We start from the raw sequence: 26314 nt of genomic DNA on the forward strand, positions 1-26314 counted from the left end.
TCACAGATTTGTTCAAACCCCTTGATTCGCTCTTAGAATCTTAGACATACCCTGCGTCTCAATGTGCATACTATCAACCCTAAACAGTATTGGAAATGACTATAATATCACACAAAATTTAGGATGGAAAGTATGGCCATTGGGACGCACGCGTGCTTAGAATGAACGCACAGCCCCGCCTTTAATTGGAGGTGCTGCAACCCCGCCTTCAGCATGCTCATGTGTCTCCTAAAGAAACGTGTGTTTTGACGCAGAAACCGAGCACAAGGGTCTGAGCTTCACACGGGACTAAAGAAGCATTAAACCAAAAGTTATGGGAAACTAAGCCTTCTTTTATCCAGCGCGGTGCCTGTCAACTCTATATGTAACTCCAGCCACTTTTCCTGCGTTCAAACTACTCGAGTAAAAAGAGGGAGGAGCCGCTAAAATCAACTTCAGCTCATATATTATCATAAGAAACCAGCGCCCTGCTGCTACTACACAGCTGCTCCTCTTGAGACGAAGTTGACCGATCCAGCAGAATTAGCCAACTATCAGCTGCACGATGGGGGATTTGATCTCAACTCATCTGGACGAAGCCAAACGGGAGGTTATAACAGGTAAGCGCTTTGATGGACGTCTGCTAAACGCGATGCTTTACTAGTTGCAAGACGTGATAGATAATCAGTCTAGGTATGGAAAATATGGTGTTGCGAAAGGGTTGCAATGCAATTTCAGTTAAGGCCAGTGCTGGGGTTTTGGGTGAAAGGGTTTACATTCCACCCCAAAAAGTAAACGTGGGATAATAAACTTTGTGCTATTCCCGCACTAAAGAGACAGTTTGTTGCGACGTGGCACAGTATTTCCTGTTATTTTTAAGAATTTTTAAATAACACCGTGCATAAATAATCACTGTATGATTAGTGAGAATCACAAAATAAATTAAAAAAAAAAAATTAAAATAAAAAAAAAAAACAGAGAGAGAGAGAGAGGGGATTAAACCATAATGCTTCCCCATTAGGATCTACAAGATAAATGTGAGTTGCACTATTGTTGATATCTGAAATAAATCATGAAAAAATCAAATTAATTGTAAATAAATTCGGGTGGGTGGCCAGGTGGCCTGCGTCTCTTCAGAACTGTGGTCAGGTGTGGTTTGGGTGGAACAGGTTTGAGTAAATGCTGGCATTCACAGTGGATACTAGCAGAAGATTACCTACCAGTGCCAGAAGTTAAATTTTGTATTTAGGAACAAATACAAAAGTTAAATCACAACATATGTACATTTATGTACAAACAAGTCATTTAACTGACATAAATGATCATTTTGAATAGTTATGGGTATTACCTATGAAGTCCTGTCAGCATCAAATACAGTGTAGTTGTATTTAATGCAATATGGTCAGAATAGTTTGAGATGTAATCTGTTCCATGAGCTGTTGGGAATTTTGCTTTAACGTTCAGTTTTTCTTGGCTGATTTCAGTTGTTTTGTTGTTGTTTTCTGTCAAAACCATTCCAATTTTGCAACCTTATTTTATAATGCAGTAAATACAGATATTTGACAGCTACAGGTGTCTGTAGAGACACTAAACCCAAATAATACAATCATGTAATAGAATCCAGGTCTACAATAAAATACTATGACATTTAGTTTTTTTTTTAAATTATTATTATTTTTGGACACTTGTGCGATTTTGCATGAGTCCTGGTTAATTTCTGACCCTTTACACTACTTTGTTGCTTTTAACGACTGGAGAAATTTTGTATTAAAAAATCTAACCAAACACAAAGGATAATGTAAATCTTTTATTTGTTGATTTAGTCTGAAAACATTATCTGGCTGGAGTGTCACTGTGGGAAAATAAAAAGCACAGTTTTTGCTTCTTGTAATTTTGAAACATTGTAAGATAAAATTGATACTGAGATTAATTTGAGAAATGCAAGAGAGAACAGTTAACTTTGCATTTTCTCTCCTTTTGCACATTTTAAGAGAAAGCACATATCAGATATGGAATCTCAGGAATGCATGCAGAGCCTAACAGCAGTAAGAAGGCTGTCTAGATGATCTGTCATACTCAACATTTAGATAATCTTTGTTCAGCAGGCCGTGCATGCTTACTCTCATAAGCGTGTTTGACTGACTTAATTTTTCAGGTTCTATAAAAATGTGTGGAACTGTAGTAGAATCTGCCTATATGCAGTCAGCTTGTCAGACAGTATGAAACATCTACAGTAGGCTATTGTTTGTTGTTGACTGTATGGCCTCACCTTTCTCTTGTCAGTAAATAGGGAGTCCCCGAATCTGAAAAGTGTCCAAGTTAGAAAGCCACACTTCCTGTAGTCTAGAATGAATGAAGTCATCTTCTCAAAATAGTGGGTGGGGAATAAAATGACCTCAGCACTTCCTGTCTCATATCTTTGAGTTTACAATGTTTGACAGATTTAGTAGCTGCAAATGTTTATTTTACATTCTATCTTATAAAATTTCTGGTATTTTTATGTTTGTTGAAGCATGATTTTGGGTCAGATCTTCCGTGTTGAAGAGAATAGAGATGGTGACGTTTGAGTCAGTTTGGGAAGTAAACGACACCCCCACACCAATGTTTTGAGTAGTTGGGGGGGACGAGGGGGCTCTTGCAGGAAATGCTTTATTTGAGTGTTCATGGAAGGGTGTTTCTTGGGAAGTTGTAGAACACAGAGCAGAAATTTTCTAAAAACAATATGTTTGTTGTAGAACTTTATAGTGAGGTTATAATGCACAATCCATTCAACTTCCTTTAGTGTGTGTGTGTGTGTGTGTGTGTGTGTGTGTGTATAGCCCCTCTCATATTGCTAACACTAACTCATCCTCTTCTCAAGTGAACAGTTCTTAGTCATACACCGGACTGACTGGAATTTATGCAAAAATGGAAGTGAGTGGGGAGTTAGCCTGAAAAATCATCTGGTTTGCTGGAATGGCAGTGTCACTGTGGGATAACAAATTTTGCTTCTTATGTTGTAAGTCATTCTTCAGAATTAGCATTTGCTCAAGGGTTTATGTGACTCCATCAGCAGCCAGTGTGGGTTTAGATGGGAATTTTCCATGATGAACATCAGGCTTGCTCAATGTTGGACTCAGCACCAATGAGGCTCTCAGGACAATTAAAACAAATGATGAGCACAGCATGTTTATAAATCACATCCCGGCGTGCTTCACTTACTGTAGCAACAGATCATCAAAAATCACTGCAGTTTGGTCATAACGTATACCAAGCATAACTTTTTCATCATATGCTAAAGTATAGTGCTTGAATATATTTTACTTTTTTAGAAAAGGAGATGTACGGAATTGCCGCTTTGTCCTTAAACAAGGCATCTAACAATTTCCAAATTCCCACTTGTATGATTTTATATGCACTGTTACTAATCCCTGACAGTATTTCCATAAATTCCAGGAATTCAAAAGCTCACTTCTCAATCCGTACTATATAATCAGGCAATATCATTTATCTAAACTGTTTGTGCGGTCAAATTCAAATTCAAAACCCATTTGTTGGAAATGTTAATGGAATGTTTTATAAACTAGATGAGGTGCACATCATGTTGAAAAATGCATGTGAGATGCTAATTTGGCCATGCCACGAAGAGGGGTGTGCATTAAAATTTTAATAATTCAGCTGTCTGCAATCAGCCATTCCACATATACCAAAGCAAATGTAATGCTGAGTGAAAAATATTATGCATTAATGACCAAAGGTTTGGGGTCAGTAAGATATTTTTGGAAATAAAATAAAAAATTGTATCCAAAAAAGATGCATTAAATTGATCAAAAGGAACAGAGAATATATTTATTAGTGCAGGGCAATGATTAATCGCATCCAAAATAAAAGTTTTTGTGTACATAAGAAATGTGTGTGTACTGTGTATATTTATTATGTGTGTATATATAAAGACACACACATACAGTATATATTTTGAAAATATTTACATGTATTTACATATATTTATATTCATATGATTTATATTATACATAAATATATTTAATATAAACATAACATATTTTTCTTAAATATATACATGCATGTGTGTGTATTTACATATACATAATAAATAAATAAATAAATATACACAGGACACACACACACACACACACACACATTATGTACACCACAACTTTTATTTTGGATGCCAATTAATCATTGCCCAGCATTAATATTTATAAAATATTACAGAAGATTTCTGTTTCAAATAAATGCAGTTTTTTTTTGTTTTTTGTTTTTTTCCATCAGCAAAATCATTAGAATGATATCTGAAGGATCATGTGACACTGAAGTTATGTTTTGTAGTTATGGCTGCTGAAAATTCTCCTTTGCCATAAATGAACTTTTAAAATATTAATAGAAAACGTTATTTTAAATGTTAAAATAAACTAAATTTTTTTCCTGACACAATAAAATATAAATTTATTACATTTATGGCAGGATCAGTGGAACTGTTGGTGAATTAAAAATGTTCCTTAATCCTAATGATTAAGGTAAACCAGGTTAGGCACAGCCCAAGCTGCCATTACTACTTCAGAAGTGTACAAAGAAGAACATTGTGATATGCAACTATAATATTGTCAGCATTTTACTTATTGCTGTGCAATTATAGAAAATTACCCTTGGGAAGTGTCAACCAATCAAAATCGAGAATGCAGGTATTACTCAGGATGATCCATGATCATGCTCTTCTTGAAGGAATCAAACGGGACCATGATCCAAGTGTTTTGGGACTTCCTGCTGTGAGCTCAACTAGACAAGCCTGAATGACTTCAGCAGACACGCTTATGTTTGTATGAATGTAACAAAGGAAAGATGCAGTCTTAGTCCTTGCAAAGACTTTTCTGATTGCACTGTTTAAGTGTAATTGAGTTGCTCTGTGATTATAGTTTGTTTCATTTGGCTAATGAAGTGCAAGCAGTATCTTCAGCGTGAGCTTTCGGAGTTTCTCTTTGAAGTGGCTGTTATGCAGTAATGCTAACTTGATTTGTTCTTGAGCGTGTAATGAAATTTAAAAAGGAACAAGGCGTGGCACCAAGTATCACATGAGACTCATTCATTGAGTGACTCATAAACAAACAGCACACACACACACACACACATACGCAAACGCTCTCAGCCTTGAGATTCACATGAATATACACATGCCCTCTATCTTGTGGTGTCTTCTCGACCCGGGGCCTAGTTCATAACCATTTTCATTCAACCTCTCAAAGAAATGTCTTCTGTGAGCACCCTTTTTCATTTTAAAATGTATAGTAATGTGTGAAGTCTGTCCACATATCGTATATGCTGCAAGTCTCCTATGGTCATGAACAATTTGACCAATGAATCTCTCCAGGCCTGGAAATGTCATGTTACCGTTCTCCTTCCCAGAACTTTCAGAGCTTTCACTTCGTCTGCTCTGACATGGACACATTCCAAAGATACTTCCTTTTCCTCTTTCCCCACCCCCCTGAAGGCCAGCTGCCCCCTGTGTGGTCGGCTTGATGGTATTGTAATTATCCTCACTAGTGGAACTGCTCTTTAAGTGTCTGTCTCTCAACCTCCACATTACCAAAGCAGAGCTTGGCAAGATTTAATTCCCATCTTCAGCTTCATGCACATTACTGTTTGTTTTAGTGTCGAAATCGGTTACTGAGAAAAGCAAGCTTCGTTCGTTGGGATTGTGAAATTTTGTGTCAGGAATGATTTGGCATGGCAGCAGATCATTGGGGATCAGCCTAAGGATGTTTGTAAAAGATTGATGCCTGATCAGTGTGCAAACAATGGTGCAGAAACAACTGCCCAGCCCTTACAGTCAGCTCCGTTCCCACCATCACTGTCTGTACATGTATAACTACATTACCCATAATCCTGAAATGGGCAGTGTCTTTAATAATCAGACAAGTTGCTATTATAGAAATTTGTTTCAAAACAAAGTTTGTAGTTTTATGATTCATCAGGTGCTAAAACAATGCAGGCAACACATGCCAATAATTGTTTATAGACTATAATCGTATTTATTAATACATTTTAATTTGGCTTTATTTTTAGTCATTTTGCTATGGGATTTTGTCATTTATTTATTTATTTTTTGTATTTTTAGTACTTTCTCATTTAATTTCAGTTAGTTTCCAATGCAAAATTCACATTTTTATTTAATTAAGATTTATTTTTAGCACCGTATATTTATATTTAGGACAGTATATTATGGCAAAGTGGAGCGAGAGAGGGAGAGAGAGAGTGAGAGAGAGGGGGATGGGATTGAAGAAGGTCCATGAGCTGGGACTCGGACTTGGGAACCTCGAGCGCAACGGTGCTATATGTCGGCACGCTGCCCGCGAGGCTATTGGTGCCGACATTTTTAAAGTGTACGTTTTCTTCAAATATTTGTATTTTGTTTATTTCAGCTTTATTTAAATTAACACAAGTGTTAGTTTTAGTTAATAGTAACAACACTGCAGTATTTCATAGCTTTCTTGGCAAGTAAGATCATCACGTATTTCCCATCGCCTCTAATATGGTACTTTTTAAAACAATGCAGATGGTCAGGTTGACCTTATTCTCGGTCTCCTTTTTCACATTCCCCTCTGTTAAGTACTGGCTGCACAACTGCCTAATGGCTTTAGCAGTTCATTTAATTACATATTCTGGCTTTATGGGGCAAATATGATAGATGGAGAGTTGGTCAGGAGAAATCATAAGCACAGCTCTATAGACTTTTAATTTCTGCAATGTAGACCGTACGCATGCAGAGAGGGAACATTTTGGGGTGTTTCTGTGTGCATTTGACTTGGCAGACTGAAGTATGTAAATGCTATACTTCAGGCATGTTTATAATTTACTTTGTTTGAACTTGAGCGTTTAACTGTATGGATCTGATTTGTTTGAGTCTCACCCTGTATGAAACTTAGGCCTAATTTTTATCAGTCATAGCAATCATACATAACCTTGAAATATCCCCTACTGTTATTCCAACTGTATGTTTAAGGAACTGGAGCTATTTTTAATGTGCAGGTGACCTTTCTTAAGTCTAACCACAATGGACATTCAAAGGCAATTAGATAACTGAGTTTTACTTTTATCATCTTTCTTTGACCATTAAGTGATTTATATTCCATTCCCCTCTCTAATTTAATGGCATCTTCACATTGTAAGCAAAACGGACAGGAATGCTGTTTTTGTTTTTGTTTTTTTGTTCCCTTTCCCTCAGTCTTTCCAAGAGACTGAATGCCTCCAAAGTTTTACAACAAGCCCTACATGGTCATTTGGAAAACATCCCGCCAGAAAGCAGTCAATAATGGAGCTGCCTTTGTTCTTGTGCCAACTGCAGCGTTGATCTGCTTTTACATGCATGTGAAGGACAAAGCAGTGAAGCTCAAACATTGTAATCTCCTCTTCTGATCGGATACATGGAGCTTGGTGTGAATTGCTGTTAATGTTTAATGCCCATTGATTCATTGTACCATAACTATCTGTTGTAGACCTGCAGTGGCCTACAATATATTTAAAATCTTAATAGCAGTACACTTACTATGGAAATCTACCAGGCAAGCATGACATGACTTGGAAGGGAATATCAGAGTTTAAGAAAAACCGGTCTGGTTAAGCGATTGTGCCATGCAAATATATATTCTACAAGGGTTTTGATCATATTTGGTATGTGCTTATTTTATACAGTACCCGGGCTTCCTTTAACTCTAGGTGTATTTCGTTTTTTTTTTTTTTTTTTGAAGTGTATTTTTGTGAACTAATTGACCGATCGAGATTACTGTTTGGAATATGAAAACATTCTTTATACCTTAGACATTAGGTCTAACTTATCTGTAAAATATAATACAGTGTAATATATAATAATCATGCTGGTTGTTTGAGTTCTAGATATAGAGATAGATAATTCATTATTTGTGTGTGTGTGTGTGTGTGTGTGTGTGTGTGTTAGCACGGACAGGGGAGCTGATGGGAGAGTTTGGTCGGCTATATGAGCAGCAGTATGCAGTCGCTCTCTTTAACAAGATGCGCTTTGACATCGAGGGTGGAGGAGGACCTCAGAATCAGCTCCTGCACAGTAAGGTAAAGCAAACGTAAACGCAAATTAAATACTCCCAGTCTTTACATCTCTCTCTACATGATGTATAATTAGGGTGCTGGGTCCTTCCTGAAAATAGAGGGACAACTGTCTCTTTCTCACTGTCTCTCTGCTTAAACCGTACCTTTTTTGAACCGCACTTCAATTCTTGTGTTTCTTAGGTGCCTCTTAAGAATAAGTCCATCTTCTCAGGTGCTTTGTTCCAGTATCTAGAAGAGAACAAAAAATGGAGGAATCGTTTTCTATTTATTCCTGACTCCTACAACATCAACTATTACGAAAACAAACAGGTAATGGGTGTAATGAAACAAAATGCAAAAAATTGGAATTGGCCGATAATTGTCCATCCTAAAGGCACTATTAACCGTATAAAGATTCCAGAAGTTATGCATTTAAATTTTTAAATATATATATATATATATATATATATATATTTTTTAGCCATTTATTCATTTGACATAAAACAGCTTTCTTTATCTGTTTCTTTTCATTTAGGCCCATGACAGAGGGTTGCATCCTAAAGGCACCATTAACTGTGCTGGCTACAGGGTCCTGACCTCTATGGAAGAATATCTTGAGCTCCTTAACATGAGCCTACCAGGTCAGTCTGAAGGAGTGAGAGGAAAATGAAAAAGAAAGATGGGGAAAACCTCAGGGATGAAAAGAGTTCTTAAGGAATTTTCCCAAAGGAAAGTTAAGCTCTATAAAACTAAGCAAAAGTTACTGGCTTACCGGTTTTACTAGCGTCATGTTAGCATGACCGAGAAGTTAAAAGATTAGATAATTTTACAAGTCAAGGTCAGTAAACAACTCTGTCACACAAGACTCATGTGTAATGTTTAAGTCATGTGGATATGACATATTTAAAACCAAATATTTATTACCTGTATACTGCCACTGTAAGTGCCATGCTATAATTAAAAAAATCTTGAACTTGCAGCCTTTCTTTTAAATAAATGTAGAGTTGAGCCAGAGTCTAGATAAGAAATGATGAAATGGAGTGTAAAGTAATGGGCTGTGATCTTTGTATGTTGTGCAGCTGTAGTCACGATGACTGTGGAGATCTTCTCATAAGGCTTCTTTTAATAGAATATTGAATCATGTAACATGCGTTTTGCAGGTGTAAAAGCTAAAGTTGGCAGTTCTCCATTCCTGAAATGTGCGACGCAGTTTCCCCTCATTCTCTGGCATCCTTATGCTCGCCACTACTGTTTCTGCGTGGTGACAGAGAAGGAGCAGCAAAAGTGGAACGCTGTCTTTCAAGACTGTGTCAGGCACACCAACAATGGTGAGTCTTAACCCTGTTCTTAAAAACAGCCATGCTAGTGTGCACGTTCCCCTCTTTCTCTTTAACACCCAGACACATATTTAAGGTATGACTCGTTACTTCAGGTAATCGGCTTTCATTACAGTGATTGTTATTGTCTTGTTTGTGAGGATAAGCCGCTTTCAGACTTGCTAGATTAACTGATGAGCTGTTTCATAAATCAGCTCTTTTAGACATCACTTTATCAAAAAGGAAACTCGAGCGGAACGTTTGGCACGGTTGATGGTATTCATTTGGCCTGTTTGATAATAGAAAGAAAATTTGCCCAAGGCTGTAAAAAGAGTCAGATGAGATCATAGGGAAAGCTGGAGATTCATTCTCTGTGTGTGAGCTCTATGACTGTTTATTCTGTAGAGCTGCTTTAACTTTTTATATAATTAGCAGAAATTATAGTATTTCACTATAAATGTCACTTTCTGTGTTTTGTATAATTGCCCATTAAATAAAATGTGATTTAAGCAGACCTTATTAGACTTTATTTGTTGCATAATTCTAGTCAAAGTCAATTCCCAGGCTGGACTTCTTGATGATATGCTTGGATTTAAGTTTACAAATCTTAGTCAAGTATTAGCTCATGTAAAAATAGTTATGCCATGCCTAGGGCTATCAGAAAGTTTGTTGTTACTGTGAGAGTTTCGCTCTTTCACAGTGATGTCATTGTTAGATTACTTGATATGCTGTTTGTCAGGCCACTCAAACAAGAGTATGCTTGTCTATTGAAGTGTGTGTTAAGATTGTCCCAACTTATTATGGTTTTGTCACCTGCTTGGTGTGCCCTTTATATGGTTTTGATTGATACTATACAGTGTTGAAAAATATCCTGTTAAATTTATGGTTAAAAAAAAAAAATTGCAGCCATGATTATGAATTAACAAAAAAAAAAAAAAAAATGCTGTGCCAATGTTTTTGCTCTTGTGGGATGACATTGGTGCTTTTAGCCTATATTTTACAACTTGTAGCCAATAGCCATACATTTAAGTGATATAATGTTTATATACCAAGCTACTTGAACTACTAAAATCAACTTTTCACCTTAAAGTGGACTGATAACCACCACAATAATACAAGTGGTCAGGGGCGCCTGCAAGATTTCTTCCGAGGGTATGCGCAGAGATGTGGTGTTGTTTTTTTTTTTGTTGGGAGGACCAAATGATCAGTGAGAGCAGAACGAATGTGTCACACGTTTTAAACTCAACAAAATGGTAAAATACATCTATCAAAAGCATGCTCACAGATGAAAACAACAGAGAACGAAACAGCATTGGATGAAGTGGATTAGAGCCCTGCACGGGCCTCAAATATAGGCCCTAGCCTGGCCTTGTCTGACAGCTTATCAGAATTCTCGGCCCGAGTCCGACTGCATGGAGCCCGTCTTTTTTTTTACCCTTCTCCCAAAACAGCTTGTACTACTGTTTCAGATATTAAAATAGTTTGTATAGAGCATATTTTTGTTCGTTAAATGTAGGCTGTTTTTTTTTTAAGTAACGACCAAGCGGCCAGTGGCAGACAGTACGCTGATCATAGGCTATGTTTGATCAATTTAGCTTTCTTAAATCATCACGACTTGCCTAAAATAAAATCAGTAGATATAAAACGGTTCAAGCATATCGCAAATGTTAGTTCAAATGTTTAACCTAGATAAATGCGTGCTGTTAGACGTATATCCAATCGTTTGTGCGGAGAGTTGAAGCTGAAACGCGCTTTGCAGGACATGGAGGCGCCAGTGCAATCACTTGCATTTTTTTTTTTTCATACTGCATCAATTTTATTAATTAAAGTGCGTACATTTAGATGGATAAGACGCAGTCCACTGCTGGCTTTTAGATCATCTGGGTTTTCAAGTTGTGCCAATTCAGGGCCTGGATTCGGATGAATGTTACCTGATAGAAGAAGCAGAAAAATCAGCAAGGATTTCTTAACTTGAGCAGCTCTCCGTCTTTGTCTGCAAGCAGCTGGCGAGACAAACTGCCCTGCATTCGTTGTCCCTCTACACCGCTGCATGTGCAGCATCCACCGTTCATCACATTGAAACAAATTCGCAGGACGTGTTGCTGTAATCCAGTGGTTTGATCCAAACGGAGCCATATCTGACTGGGAAAAGGCTACCGTACTAGGCGCAGTAATCCATATCAAAGCACCCAGTCCATCGCTATCCTCCAATTTGTATACTATTTGCGATGACAACATGATGCTACCCCATAGGTAGAGCAGCCCAAGTGGCCACATGGTAATCAATTTTCTTGTTAATGTATCAGAACTTCAGTTAGCCGATTATCAATCTTTCAAGTAAATCTTTAAAATTACCTTTCATGCAGTGTGTAACACAGCTCTAAGTGAATGAAAGCATCCTACAAAATTTTTAATCTGAAAGTGCACCATGTATAAAGTTATTTTCTCTCAAAAGAAAGAGTCGACTCATCATTGAAACAAGTCGTTTTTAAATGAATCTTAAGCTGTTTCATGTTGACGTCAACATGAAACATTAGCATATTGCCGGTGTCATGAGAAATCGAGTCCCCCCTCGAAATCGGGTCTGCTTAGGACCCCGATCCCATTGCCTAAATAAATACATAAAGATATTAATGTAAAAACGTATGGCTTACTATATAGTGCATAATAGAACAAAATGGTGCATAATGAAAGAAATTAAATGTAATTTCTTACACTTGATTAACTGCTAATTAATAAAGTAATATCCTATTAAGTGGGAAAAAAATGAAAATCATTTATTTTTATTTTTAAAATAAAACATTTGACATTTAACACTTTCATTTAACACACAATTTAAAAAAAAAATAATTGTGAATGCATGTAGGATAAGCAGAAATTCCTGTATAAAATAAGCTATGCAGCTAATCAGGTATCTGTATGCTATGCTAGTACATAAGCTAACTAATACAGACATTAATTATTATTGTAATGTAGTTTAAACAGCATTTATCATAACATAATTTTGTAGGAATTGTAATCAGGCACTGAAGAGAGTACCTATTAAAAGTCATTTGAGCCAATGGGATCGCTTGGGGTCCTAATGGGACCGGATTTTGAGGGGGGACTCAATTTGTCACCACACCGGCCCACTTGTTGCCACTAGGCTTTTGGAGTGTTAAAAACAGCTGTTTCCTCGGTAACGGCTGTACACAAAGCAGCACTGCTCTCTGCTTTAAATGAAATCGACCAATCACCGCGGATTAGCGTCAGGCGAAGGAGGGGTTTGGAAAAATTAATCATTGAGCGAATCGTTTGGGAGTCGTTGAGCAAATAAGGTAAAAATAAATGCATATAAGACATTTAAAATTTCCCCCCCATTTTAAATTCTTATCCAATGAAAGGTTAGATGTTTGTGAAATATTTTTTTAAATAAAAGATCAAAAGGATTAACAATGCAGATTAATTTTCACAGTCGTTATTTTCATCACCATAATTAATGCATGTCTAAAATATAAAAATAAGGAAAAGATTATAATTTGCATTTTATTTTATTATTCTGTACAATTTAAAAAATAAAACACAAATTATAATGGCATAGGCTATAAGTAAGAATTTTGTCCTATAATTGTATAGCTGCTTATATTTTCTGATTTTTTTTTTTTATGTTGCTCTGTTCTGAATACCTTTAAAATCTGACACTAAAATAATTAAATAAACATTTACTAAGCGGAAAATGTAACTCAACACGCTGTATTGTACATTACTAATAACAAAAATAAGAAGAAACAAAATTGCTTAGGCTATATAAAATATAATCATATGTGTTGTCACACAGGAACTTCTAGGAATGTCATCTCACTGTTTTCATAGTAAATTATATGGTAATTCATAGTTTTTACTTCAACAAAAGATAAATTAAACGGTAGTTTACAGTAAAAGAACATATAATGTGATTGTTAAACCATTTGGAGTTTTTCACTGAATATGGTAAAGTAATTTAAAGTTTGCTGTTTTTTTTATACTGTTTTTTTTTTTTTTTTTTTTTTTTTTAACCAACTTTTCTTTGCAGTGTAGGGTGGTTTTCAAATGAAGTTGTGTTGAGGGGGTCCCACTATGGTATAGCTTACTCAATGGACGTGGGAGAGAGAAATCTGATGGTCTTGACACTAATCGATGTGATCAATGTTCCCTCTAAGCCATGCACTTCTTCCACCGTGGCCGCACAGAGAAATAATGTGCCGCGCACACACAAAAATGAGTTGGGAAAGCCATTTGATTGTATTCTAGTAAAAACTAAAGAATTGTAATGCTCGGGTAAACCGCTATAGAGCTGCTGCTGCTATATAGAGTTAGAACCGGTGAGGTTTACAGGTTTCATAGAAAGAGAATGATGTGCGCCAAATGAGTCGCTGTAGAAACCGAATATTTTAATGGTTGCAGACGAAATCGAGAGCCAACGCAATGACGTGAAATAAAACGTCTTCGTGTATTAAAGAAGACTGGCTTGGTTAAGTGCTGGAAATAACGGATGATGGGCACAGAATGGTAACGTTAACAAAACTCTGAGACATTTACAGACACACACAGGTGTATTGTGCAAACTGTACTTCATGGGGATGTTTAGATGGGTATATAAGAATTCACGTTTAAAAAAAAAAATAAATAACTTGCAGATATAACTTGGTTTTCTATTCACTTCTATCAGTTTAAATGCTTCAGTTGTTTTGATATTATATTATATTATGTTAGGCCTATATTATAAACCTAATAAATAATTGACCTTGTTTTTAATGGAGTCACTTATGCTGTACTTATCAAGGCTGTATTTATTTGATCAAAATAAAGAAAAAAAAAAAATAATAATAATATTGTGAACTCCTAGGCTATTGCAATTTCTAATATTGTCTTTCTATTTTAATATATTTTAAAATATAGTGTATTCCTGTAAAGCAAAGCTGAATTTTCAGCTTCGTTACTCTTCAGTGTCGCATGATCCTTCGGAATTCATTCTGATTTATTATCAGTGTTGAAACTGTTGTGCTGCTTAATATTTTTTCGGAATCTTTTTTCTTTGATTAGGCTTATAAAAAGTTAAAAAGAACAGCATTAGTTAAAAATATAAATATTTTCTAACAATGTAAGTCTTTACTATCACTTTTTATCCATTTAACACATCCTTGCTGAATAAAAGTAAATAAAAAAGAATAAAAATAAAAATACTGACCCCAAACTTTTGATTGATAATAGTGAATATTGTAACACAAAATTTCTATTTTGAATTAACACTGTTCTTTTTTAACTTTTTATTTGTCAAAGAATCCTGAAAAATGTCACAGGTCCCAAAAAATATTAAGCAGCACAACTTTTTCCAACATTGATTACAAATTAGCATATTATAATGATTTCTGAAGGATGTGACACTGAAAATTCAGCTAATAAGAATAAATTATATTTTAAAGTAGGCCTATATTAAAATAGAAAACTTTTATTTTAAAAGTACTTTGTGAAATAATATTCAGTATTTTTATCAAATAGAAACATCCTTCATGAGCCTAAGAAACCTTTTTTTTTTTTTTTTTTTTTAATTTACTGATTCCAAACTTTTGAACGGCAGTGTACCGTACTGTAAAATGTTTTCTCAGATAACCTAAAATGTACATTTAGTTACATCAAGGGTCAAATCAAATATAAATAGCACATTAAAGTTAAAAGTTACACGCTGCTTTTTTTTTTTTTTTGCGCGTGCTGTACAGGTCTGGTATAAAGACTGTTTTTGCTCAGGTGGCCGAAATGTCCGCCCAACAGAGAAAAGTTGTGCTCGGAAAGAAAAAAAATTAGAGGGAACATTGGATGTGATTAGAAATTCAGTCTAATTTTACTTAAGGTATTGTAGTTGTTGGGTGTGAGGTTCTCTACGTCTCATAGACGTCTTATGATGGCTTCCACGGCTGCTAGAGTTGTTTTCTCTCCGCTGTAGTCCAGATTCCAGAGTGGTCACAGCTGGGGCTGTCAACCCATAATTCAGTTTGGATGGGAGGCTGCCGAGAGGGAATGCACACTTGCGGCGAGGGCAGTAATGTCCCCTGGGGTATTAAGGCGGCCATCTGAAAGCGTGTGCGTGTTAGAGTTGGCCAAATCCCTGCTGCGTGTAGTATGTTCTGAATGCAAGCACATCTGCAGAGCCTTTTTCCCAAATAAGGAATGGTTTAGTTCTTTGCTATTCATTAGACTGTTTAAGATGTTCCCTGACATATTTAAAATATGTTAGACTGTCGTTTTCTATTCTCGCCGTTTAATAAGAAGGTTAGCTGTTAGTGGAGACACTGCGCTGTGACCATTTTGACATTACAAAGAATCCTTTTTTTTTTTTCTCTCTCTCTCTCCGTTTATCACAGACACTAATAGGAGTGGATAGGTGATAGGTGAAGCATGCAGTAAATCCTAGTGCTTAATTTCTGGATTTATCTAAACTCTGTGTTCAGTTCAGTATCTGTACTGATTGCTTTTAACAGCAGAACAAACACTCTTTGTAGTGTTATGTATCTTTAGTCTGATTCATTGGTTGAAAAGATGTTTCTGTGAGTGTGTACCTGGTCACCATGGCAGTTTAAGGCAAGCCCTGCAGAAGGAGTGTAGGTTTAAGTAATTCGTAATGGGCTGTTATTCATAAATTAACTACTGATGTGATTGCCCTTCCCTTTTACCTGTCAAAATCACACGTTCATTATGCAAGTACTGTAATTATGTTAAGTACTGTCCTGGTACTGAGTCATAATTTTGTGAGCTTGTGAATGGCAGTGTTTCCTGCAACACTTTGAGCATTGCTGCTGTTAAATCTACTTCGCCACACCAAAAATAATCTTCTTGTTTTGTATGCGAGTTTGCAATTCAAATTTAATGTGACAAGATGATGACAAGAAGTCATGTCTTTTTCTTGAGCTGTTTGATTCACAACTCACAACTAATATTACATTTGAGCCAGTTCTTTTTACTAAATCAGAAACCTAAAACTCAGCCAGTGTGGTCTGATTGATGGACAAATGACTCTCTCTTTTAATGGTTCAAAACTCATTAGTTACTGGTTCAATCTGACAAATCCACTGAATGAATTTACTCACTGAATTCATTAATTTCAGTGATTTCTGTCACAAAGTAAAGCAGATTTAGAATCTAAATCAGTACTGATTAAGCATATGACACCATGATTTTATTTATATATATATATATAATAACGTTTTAATAGACATTGCATTTATAATATAATACAAGATAATAATATAATGGTTTAAATCATATTGGTTATAAACAAAATTATTTCCTAGTCAGACCAGGATGCTTTTCATTTTTTGCCTGACCAGCAATATAATATTTAAATGTAGTTAAGTAGACTAATGTGTCTTTCTTTATTTGATATTATATGTCTCTAACAGAAGTTTTTTATTTCTTGGGCACTGTGAATTTATTTGTCACAGCATGTGCTGAGAATTAAAGCATCTAAACTGAAAACATGAGCCAGATACGTGACTTCGATTATGGTTGTGGGTGAGCATTGTGTCAGAACTGTGTTGGTTCAAATTACGCTTCTCCATAAAGAGCTAAATGTGATCTGTAACTTAATATATTAAATTGCATATAACAGCTCATCGGTGTCCTAAAATGTGTAAAGACATTAGTTCCATGCAGTGATCCAATAGGATGGTGTTATTCTGTGACTGGATGCCCAGAGGAGTAAACCCAAGCGTGCATGAACGGAGTTAGATCAGGGCTGGATCCTGACAAGTCACAGCATGTTTTTGGAAGTGCATCATTTACATTTACATGTACAGTGTTTAAAACCACTTAATTATAAGGCTGTCAGAGAAATCCATGCATTTCTACTGTACAGTACTATACTAGATGTTGCTGTAAGTATCCTGGCTTGTTGAGTTCTGCGGGCTCGTGCTGTCATGAGCAATCTGTTTTCACTGGTGGCCCAGTAAAGTCTGGAATGCAAAGGCAATTAATTTAACCATGCTGTCTGTTGTTTTTTTCGTCTGATCTTCTGTGTGATTTTTGGCTTGGACGAGAGAGGCTTTAAAAGGAATGGTTCGCCCGAAAATGAAAATTTACTGAAATTTACTCACCCTCAGGCGATCCATGATGCAGATGAGGTCTTTTTTCTTTCTTTTTTTTTGGAATAGATTTAGAGAAATGTAGCATTACATGTCTTCATTGGATTCTCTTGACTTCTGCAGTGGATGGGTGCCGTCAGAATGAGAGCTGATTAAAAACACAACTAATCCACACGATTAAGTCCATCAGTTAATCTCTTGTGGTGTTAAAACTTTGTGTTTGTAAAATAAATACATTAAGATATTTTCAACTTCAAACCTTTGCTTCAGAATAAAATGCTTTTTCGCATGTCACAAACCTTACTTAATTCTGTTATTTATTGTCATGAGATGGCCTACACAAAGTTGCTAGACTGTGTCTCAAGTCCTACAGAGATTTATAATGTATGGTGCATGTCAGCCTTGGGAGAAGGTTTTATTAGGCAACTGAACAGGTTTACTGGCATGGTTTAAAACCTCTCCAGTGTCCAGACACAAAGTTGCTCTTTGAAAGCCTATTGAATGTCATTGTAAAGGCCTTAGATTGACAACCTGACACAAGCTACACACATATGTGGAAATAGTCAGAATAATTTGAATTCCTGTACAATGAGTATTTATGCACAGTTACATTACGACTGAAAGGGATAAAAATGTGAAACCTCAAAACTTAAACTTAGCCTAGTGTTATCCAACCTAAGTCTCCTGTTATGCAAGGTATTTATCAGCTCATTGGTGTCATAGGGTAATTAGGGCATGGTGTGTAAAGAGGATGGGTTTTTTTTCTTCATCAAAGATCCTCATTTTTCTCTCGTTGTACTTTGATCATCTGGTGTTTTTGGACTGACTTAAGATCAGTTGTTTTTACGGTGACTGCGCCAGAATAAGCCACCCATTACACTTGTTCTCTAGCTTTTGCATAACACTTCTCGGGTTATCCCCAGATGTTCATAAATATGTTTTGTTTTATTTTATTCTTTGTGCCAGAATAAGTGACTCATAATATGTTCTCTTGTTTTTGTTAACACCTCTCCAGTTTTTCCTTTGTGTTCATGAGTGTACTTACAGCACCTATGTGCATTTATTTAATTATTTTACTTTACTTTTACTTTATAACACTCTCTGGTTCTCTCTGCATGTGTTCATAAACATGCTTGCCCAGCTGTGCTGAAGTGGAGTGCTGGACTTCCTGCCTGTTCTCCTCCAGCCCCCCACACCCAGCCTGCTTGAACTTCCTCTCTTTGTAAGGGTTCAGGCACTCGTGCACGCATACTGTATGTACAGGAGGCTTTTACAATGTGTGTGTCATCATAACTGACATACAGATGTGAAGCAGATTGTCAGAGCACCGAACTCGAGATTGTCTTAAATTGTGTTCGAGTCGCACATCAGATACATCATTCCTCTAAGACTCGTCAGTATAGTGTGGTAACTATGGCATTGTTTAGGGAAATACCATGGTGACTGATGAGGCAATGCTTCCTGTTTACCACGGTGACCAAAGCAGATTTAATTCTGTCTGTGGTTTGATGGGGAAGATCTGATAGTGAGATGTGCCTGTGGGTGTGTGTGTATAAAGATGACCCCTCTTTCAATTTTTGTCACTTGGTCTTTTCACTTCTCTAAATCAAGAGGAACTGTGCCATGTTATGATGTCATTAGAAATTAATATCTAATGGTGTTTTAATTCTTGATTATTTGTTAAAAAATAAAAAGGTTTTTTATTTTTGTTGTAAAATATAAAAAGGTTTGTTACTTGCTTGCATATGTTGAATATGATGATGATGATGATGATGATGGTGATGATGATGATGATAATGATAAAATCCTGTTCTCTTGCTCAGGACTGCCTGAGGACTGTAAAGTTCAGACCCCCGCGTTCACAGATGCAGTGCGACTCTATCGACAGGTCCATGGTCACTATGGAACCTGGGACATGATGTGTGGGATGCCTCCACAGGTAAAATACACATACTTTTATGTATCCTGGGAAGCTTTTGTTAGCTTCTTAAGCATATATATATATATATATATATATATATATATATATATATATATATATATATATATATATATATATATATATATATATATATATATATATATATATATATATATATATATATATATATAAAAACACACACTTATTTATTTTATTTCTTTATGGGTTTTTCCTTCACAAATAAATGCAGATTTTTACCAAGAGTTTTGGGTCATATGTTAAGCAATGCTCAAAAAAACAATTCAGTTTCTTGAAATCTCCTGTGATACTTGTTACCCTACATAAGTTAAATCAACAGCAAATCTTTTTGTTTTGTTTAAAGGCACTGCGTAAGAAGGTGAAGGGAAATCACACAGTAATTGTTTGGGTTATAATAGAATACAGATGAAGGTCAGAGCTAAATTGATTCACAAGAAGTGACCCGTTTCAAATCATGGTGTCCCTGTAGAAAAGTTTTTGTGTTTGGTGTCAGAGTAAGAGAGGGTGGTATTCCTGGCAGAGTGAGTGTTTATAGGTATCCATCAACACTTACTTTATAAAATATTGCTCAGTCATTGCAAATCGAATATGTGACCCTGGAGCACAAAACCAGTCTTCAGTCGCTGGGTATATTTGTAGCAATAGCCAAAAATACATTGTATGGGTCAAAATTATCCATTTTTCTTTTATGCCAAAAATCATTAGGATATTAAGTCAAGATCATATTCCATGAAGATATTTTGTAAATGCACTACTGTAAATATATCAACTTAATTTTTGATTAGTAATATGCATTGCTAAGAACTTAATTCGGACAACTTTAAAGGCGATTTTTCTAAATATTTAAAATTTTGCACCCTCAGATTCCAGATTTTCAAATAGTTTTATCTGGGCCAGATATTGTCCTAACAAACCATACATCAATGGAAAGCTTATTTATTCACCTTTCAGATTATGTATAAATCTCAATTTCGAAAAATTTACCCTTATGACTGGTTTTGTAGTCCAGGGTCACATATGTACATTATGCTGGATTACCATTCATACAATTATAATATAGTTGATTCTGACTTTTCCACTGTGTCAGTGTCCAAACCAGTCTGGCAATAGTAAAATTGTAATGTGCTCAAGGCAAGCCAGGTTTCCTGTTATATCTTAAATGCTTTAGAACTCTGATTTTTCAGAATTGATATGGATTTTAATAAAGACACATCTTAAAGTGTTGTTTTATCATCACACACTTTCAGTTTTTGATTGTCTTGCCAGATCCTTGCCAGTCTTGTCATGGAGACCCTCCTCCCTGAGATGAGAGACCTCATTACCCCCAAACTGAAGGGCAAGATGCATGAGAGACAGAGGAATTGGATGCTGGTATGTCACAAATTGTTTTATTTACTAGCGTGGAACCTGCTAATTTTTTTGTTTACGATTTTCTTGCAACAGAGTATAATATGTGGGTCAGAGCTTTTTGCTATACAGCTGTAGATGTAGCCCAAAAGCATTTCTAAAACAACCTGGATGTATTACAGTGGCTTCTGTTTCATTTTTTTGGCCAGATATCAGATGCAGTGTACGGTTTGGTTCAGAGCCAGACACAGGCGCAGTATGAAGCAGTAGTGCAGAGCTGTGAAGCAGGTCGCCCCCCACTGGAAACCACCATCCGCACTGACATGGACCAGATCATAACTTCCAAAGAACACGTGACCAGCAAAATAAGAGGTGGCTTTAACCGGCAATTTGTTCCTTCATTTTAAAAGTGACACAGGTGTCAAGTAACTTACCTGGAATTAAAACTGCCAAACGTTTATCTGAGGAATCTGGTTTCTGGTGATCCACTTTCAAGGAAGATTATTTACAAGGAATTATGAAAGAAGGCAGATGACAATGTCACATTTTGACAGTTTACCTTAAGTTATATTGATGAATGAGGAAAAACATCAAGATGAAACATCTTTTCCTGGTTATCCTTCCTGTCGATAATGTTAATATTAATTGTTTCTGCTAATTTTAATATTTAGGCTATCATCTAGCACTAACACACATTATGGCAAAGATTTAACCCTTTAAGAGCACAATGTCTTAAAGTTGCTGTGCACATGTAATGATGGCAGATCTTTTTTTTTTTTTTTAAACGTGATGTAGCATTTATTCTATATTTATTAGGTTTTATGCTGTACTTCACACTATAATGTTGTGATCCCTAAAATCACTTTAACCCATTTACTTCTTTAATCTATCAATTTGTGTATTTGTTTGTTTCTTTTTAACAAAGTAGTTTTAAACATGTAGCATTTATAATACTGTATCATCAATAACATGAAAATATTGGCTTATTGCCAGAATTTTAATATCAGTACATCCCAAGCATTTCTTCATTATAGAACTGAATGAATTTTTCTGTTTGTCTGTAGCACTTGTGCTGCCCAAGGCAGAGAAGCTTCTGAAGGTGAGTATCCAGCCGTATATCGGCTCAATCCTGGAAGCGCTGATGGAGCCAACCAGCAGAGGCTTCTTTGAGGTGCGAGACTTGTTCTTCAGAGAGCTGGTAGACATGAGCAAGAACCTCCTCAATGACGGCAACAAGGAAAAACTTGGAGAGGTAACAAAGTCCCCCTCATGACATCTGGTTACACTTTCATTGCTAATAGGCTGCTTGAGCCATGACTTTGGTAGACATAAAACTCTTTTGCCTTTGGTGTCCAGCACATGGAGAAGATCTCCATGCTAGCCTTCCATCCCGTGAAGATGCAGAGCTGCTATGAGAAGGTGGAGACTCTGAGTTTAGAGGGACTTCAGCAGCGCTTTGACGTTTCCAGTCCCTCCGTGTTTGCCCAAAGAGCCCAAATCCTAATGCGAGAGGTCAGTCATCTTTGAACCGAGAACAGCGGCAAACTCTGAAGAATTTTTATTTTAAACAAAAACCACTAGTAATGGCAAATACTCTAAAACAGTACAAATATGTACCACACTTCTAAGTTTATGTGATCAAGATGGTTCGTTAAACTGCAGCTGGTTTGAAGAAGTATACAAATGTCTCTGTTAACAGGGTATTGTACTTTTGTGGGCAAAACAAGCAGTTTGTGTTTGTCTATGTGCCACTTAGGGTTTGGTTTGTGGTTTTGGTGTGTATGAAACTGTATGCCCTGAGGAGGTATGTGCTGTTGTGGTAGAGATGTTAAACCTCATTTTGGTCACTAAATTACATAGCTACAGTTTTAAAGACTAGCATATGACTGCTGATTTTGAGCCCAAGAAAGAAAGGTGTGTCTTTTTATGTAAAGTGCTAATCATGTTTTAGCACTTTATGTAAAAGACATTTTTACAACAGAGACAGGGAGTGGAGAAACGAGACTGAACTTGCATTGCGAATGATCAAAATAATGTTGCTCCAACCTTTCCACCCTTTTTGTGTGGTGAAATATGCCCCCTTGTGGCAAGAACGGTTAAAAGATGTGGACACAGTCTATTGTCTATTTCATTTCCATGAATCCTGTCACACTTGGCTAAAGGCTAAAAAAAAACACACAGATTGGCAATGACTTTTGGAAACTAACATTGACTCCTCCAGACTGCAAAAATCTGGGCAAAAGTTATGTAGCGTATTCTTGCCTTAAGGATATATATTCATCTGTTTCATGCAGCAAATGGATGATGCGGTGTACACATTTGAGCAGCTCTTGCACCAAAGTTTGGAGGGCCAGGAACGGGAGGATCTCTGTAAAACCATCCAGCGCTGCCAGGATCGTGTCATCAAGGTGAAACGGAACGTCCATCTGCCCTAGCATATCTTTTTGAACCAGTAGGTTCTTGTTTATTTATAAAATGTGTACTGTTTTTCAAACTTTGTCCAGAAATTTGACTACGACAGCAGCACAGTTCGTAAGAAGTTTTTCAGAGAGGCTCTTCTGCAGATTTTCATCCCTTACATGCTGAAACAGCTCTCCCCATCATGCTCTGCTGTAAGTCTTGGCTCTGGTATAGCAATAATGCATTATCCAATCTAAAATTACTCTGAAAATATTTAAAGTTATTATATTGCTTTTGCAGGAACTCCCTCGTTTCCAGGAGCTCATTTTTGAGGATTTCTCTCGTTTCATTCTGGTGGAAAACATATTTGAGGAGGTGGTGCTGCACACAGTAATGAAAGATATAATGATGGGTAAGACCTTTTTACAAACCAAGAAGATTAAAACGTTTAAAGTTGAAAAAATGTTGGGCGATACTTGGTTCCATATATTGGTCTGAATAGGAGCTTGTGGTTGATTTTCCTAAAAAATTATGTATTAATAAAAGTAAACGAGTTGCTTCAGTCCAGAAAACATTGATCTGGAAACATTAGTTGTAATATACAATAGTTATTCATCATGTTCTTAAAAGGCCTTTTACTTAAAGTATGGGTTATCCAAATACACAAGGCATGTAGTAAGTTGTTTTCAGCAAAATTGATCATGGCGACCATTTAGAGGCCTTATAAATTTGGAATAAATGATTGGAAAAGTCAGGCATATGTCCCCACATTGTAATGATTTAAACATTACAAGCTCAAAAAAAAAAAACATTGACAGTAAGATCTCGCAAGCTTTTACAAAATACCTTCATACTAACACTGTGCCCTTATCACAACTGTTCCAGCTGTGAAGGAAGCAGCCGTCCAGAGGAGACACAACCTATACCGAGACAGCATCGTTTTGACCAACAGCGACCCTAACCTTCACCTGCTGGGGGAGAATCCTCCCATCGACTGGGCTGAGGAATATGGAGGAGGCCTGGAGGAGGTGGATGGAGAGCGCGCAGGAGATCCGGAGGCTCAAAAACGGCGCAGGATGAAGCAGGTGGTCTCCATGATCCAGATAGAAGGCAATGCCTCTGTGCTGCCCAATGAATCATGCCTGGAAGTGCCGTCTGTAGACCATATTCCAGAAGAGGAGACGGAGGTACGTTCAGACGCCTCATTATCCCAAAAGTCAGAGAAGCAAGTGCCCAATGGAACCAAAGAGGATGTGAACAAAAATGCGGTTGATGAAAAACCACCAACAAACAGAAGTGTACTAAAAGAGGAAGAAAGCACAACAGAAAGGTCACTGCAGGGCACAGAGAGCAAGTCAGCCATAGACTGTGCCATACAGGAAATCGAGAAAGCAGTACAGGAAGAGGAACATGAAGTCAGGACACAGAAAACTGCAGAGTCGACATCAAAAGAGGAAACTGCAGCCAAGGAGGTAAAACCCACCTCAAATTGTGAAGAAGGGGCACGACTAAACCCAGCAGACACAAACAAAGATGCAACTTCAAGCACAGAGAAGCCTTCGGATTCACCGGTAAGGGAAGTGGAAGCAGTGACACCATCAGACCATCAGGAAAATGACATTACGGAGAGCACTCAAGACTCCCACATGGAGAATCCCATCGCTCCATCACAGCACGACGACAACGGATTCCAGTCGCCCATTAATGAAGCAGCAGAGGAGGAGCATCAAGCAGGAAAGGAGGAATGCAATGACTCTGAAACGGGAGAGGACACTGGGAAGGGAGAAAGTGCACATATGGATCACCAGTGAAATATCTCATGAGCTCTGTTCATTTACTGTGTGTTTATGCCTGTAAACAGTGAGTAAATGCATCACCCACTGCTCTAAAATGACTTCTGACTGAGTGACGGGAGCTTTTTGGTGGCGTTTTTACCCATGAAACACTTTTGTCTCACTATTCTCTGACTGAATAGACATTGTTGTCTGTATCTTTTTGCATGCACACTGTCGTATTTTTTTGCACTTACAAAAACAACGTCACTCATAGTTGGAGCTGGGCTCGAATATGAACACATCCTAGGTCAAAATGTCTTCACCTTTCTGTTCACGATATTCACCTTTATTAGAGATCTCTGTTCCTAGCTTAGTGTCATTTCATTTGTGCGTGGTGCAGAATAACAGACTACAGAAGAATGATGTCTTTGCATTGGAAACCAGTCACATTATGCATTATCACATTGTGATGATTGTATGTGGTGCCTTATTTAAATTTGCATGTCGTATCTGATGCATATTGCTCATGATACAGTACTGCCTTGCCAGAATTCACACTAAAGACACTGAATTTTTAACATCAACTTTTTAATAGAGGTTTGTTTTATGCATCAGTGAGGTGGTGAATCAAAGCATCTTTTTTGACATCAGGACGTCCGTTGAGTTGCACAGGAGACATTTAGCCAGTGAACTAATACTTGCTGGAATGCCAAACAAGCTGCATCTAGTGAAAGCTTGTTTAAGACTGGAGTGTTGCTTGCATTGCTGCAGCTGGTGGAGTAAGCATTATTTTCTTAAACACAGCCGTAATTTGTTGTGATTTTCAGAATTGACTGCATAGATTTTTTGTTAACCAAGTCAAACAAGTGTAACTGACTGGAAGCCATTTTCATATGGTGCTTTTCCCTGCTGTTTCATAGTTCAATCTATGGATTTTTTTTTTTTTGCATTATGATATCAGTATCGTCTGGGTTGCACATGCACGGTATAGGTCCTAGTGGAAATAAGTGTCACGTTATGATGCTTTGATTTAAGTGCAGGTGGCTTTTGTAAAGGGGAATCCAGCAGATGAGAGCCATTCAATTGGTATTCGTATTGTTCAAATTGAAATTACAAGCAAATTATTTATGTGTAAAATGTTATCAGTAGGTTCTGACTCATGTATATGACCACAACCGCTTCCTAATTTCTTCTATGCTGACTTTTTAAAGTAGTTTTATCTATGAAATGATAATGACTTCAACTTTTAATTACCGTAATTGGGTATTTTTATTTATTAGTTACAGCACTTGGTACTATACATCAATCTTTTTAATTATATCCTGCCCAAATCCTTTTGTGTGTTTATTGTATTATGTTTTGGAACAATAAATCAATATCACTGAAAGACTG

The 26314-nt window shown here is 36.7% G+C and overlaps 1 protein-coding gene across 1 annotated transcript; it reads left to right on the top strand.

The window, feature by feature from the left end:
* Positions 1-156: 156 nt before the first annotated feature.
* niban2b (niban apoptosis regulator 2b) lies at positions 157-26314 on the top strand. Its single transcript, XM_058775917.1, has 14 exons — positions 157-599; positions 7925-8055; positions 8233-8361; positions 8567-8672; positions 9192-9359; positions 19264-19379; positions 20667-20771; positions 20957-21119; positions 21812-21999; positions 22104-22259; positions 23042-23155; positions 23252-23359; positions 23448-23559; positions 24033-26314. Exons 1-14 carry the CDS (start codon positions 545-547, stop codon positions 24956-24958), a joined length of 2577 nt encoding a protein of 858 aa, XP_058631900.1. The 5' UTR covers positions 157-544; the 3' UTR covers positions 24959-26314.

This window comes from Onychostoma macrolepis, chromosome 05 (assembly GCF_012432095.1).
Source record: "Onychostoma macrolepis isolate SWU-2019 chromosome 05, ASM1243209v1, whole genome shotgun sequence".
Lineage (NCBI taxonomy): Eukaryota > Metazoa > Chordata > Actinopteri > Cypriniformes > Cyprinidae > Onychostoma > Onychostoma macrolepis.

Coding starts and splice junctions, on each gene's coding strand:
- niban2b (XM_058775917.1), top strand. CDS start 545: ATGGGGGATTTGATCTCAACTCATCTGGACGAAGCCAAACGGGAGGTT. Junction 9,360..19,263: donor TGTCAGGCACACCAACAATG/GTGAGTCTTAAC, acceptor TCTCTTGCTCAG/GACTGCCTGAGGACTGTAAA. Junction 23,560..24,032: donor AATGAAAGATATAATGATGG/GTAAGACCTTTT, acceptor CAACTGTTCCAG/CTGTGAAGGAAGCAGCCGTC.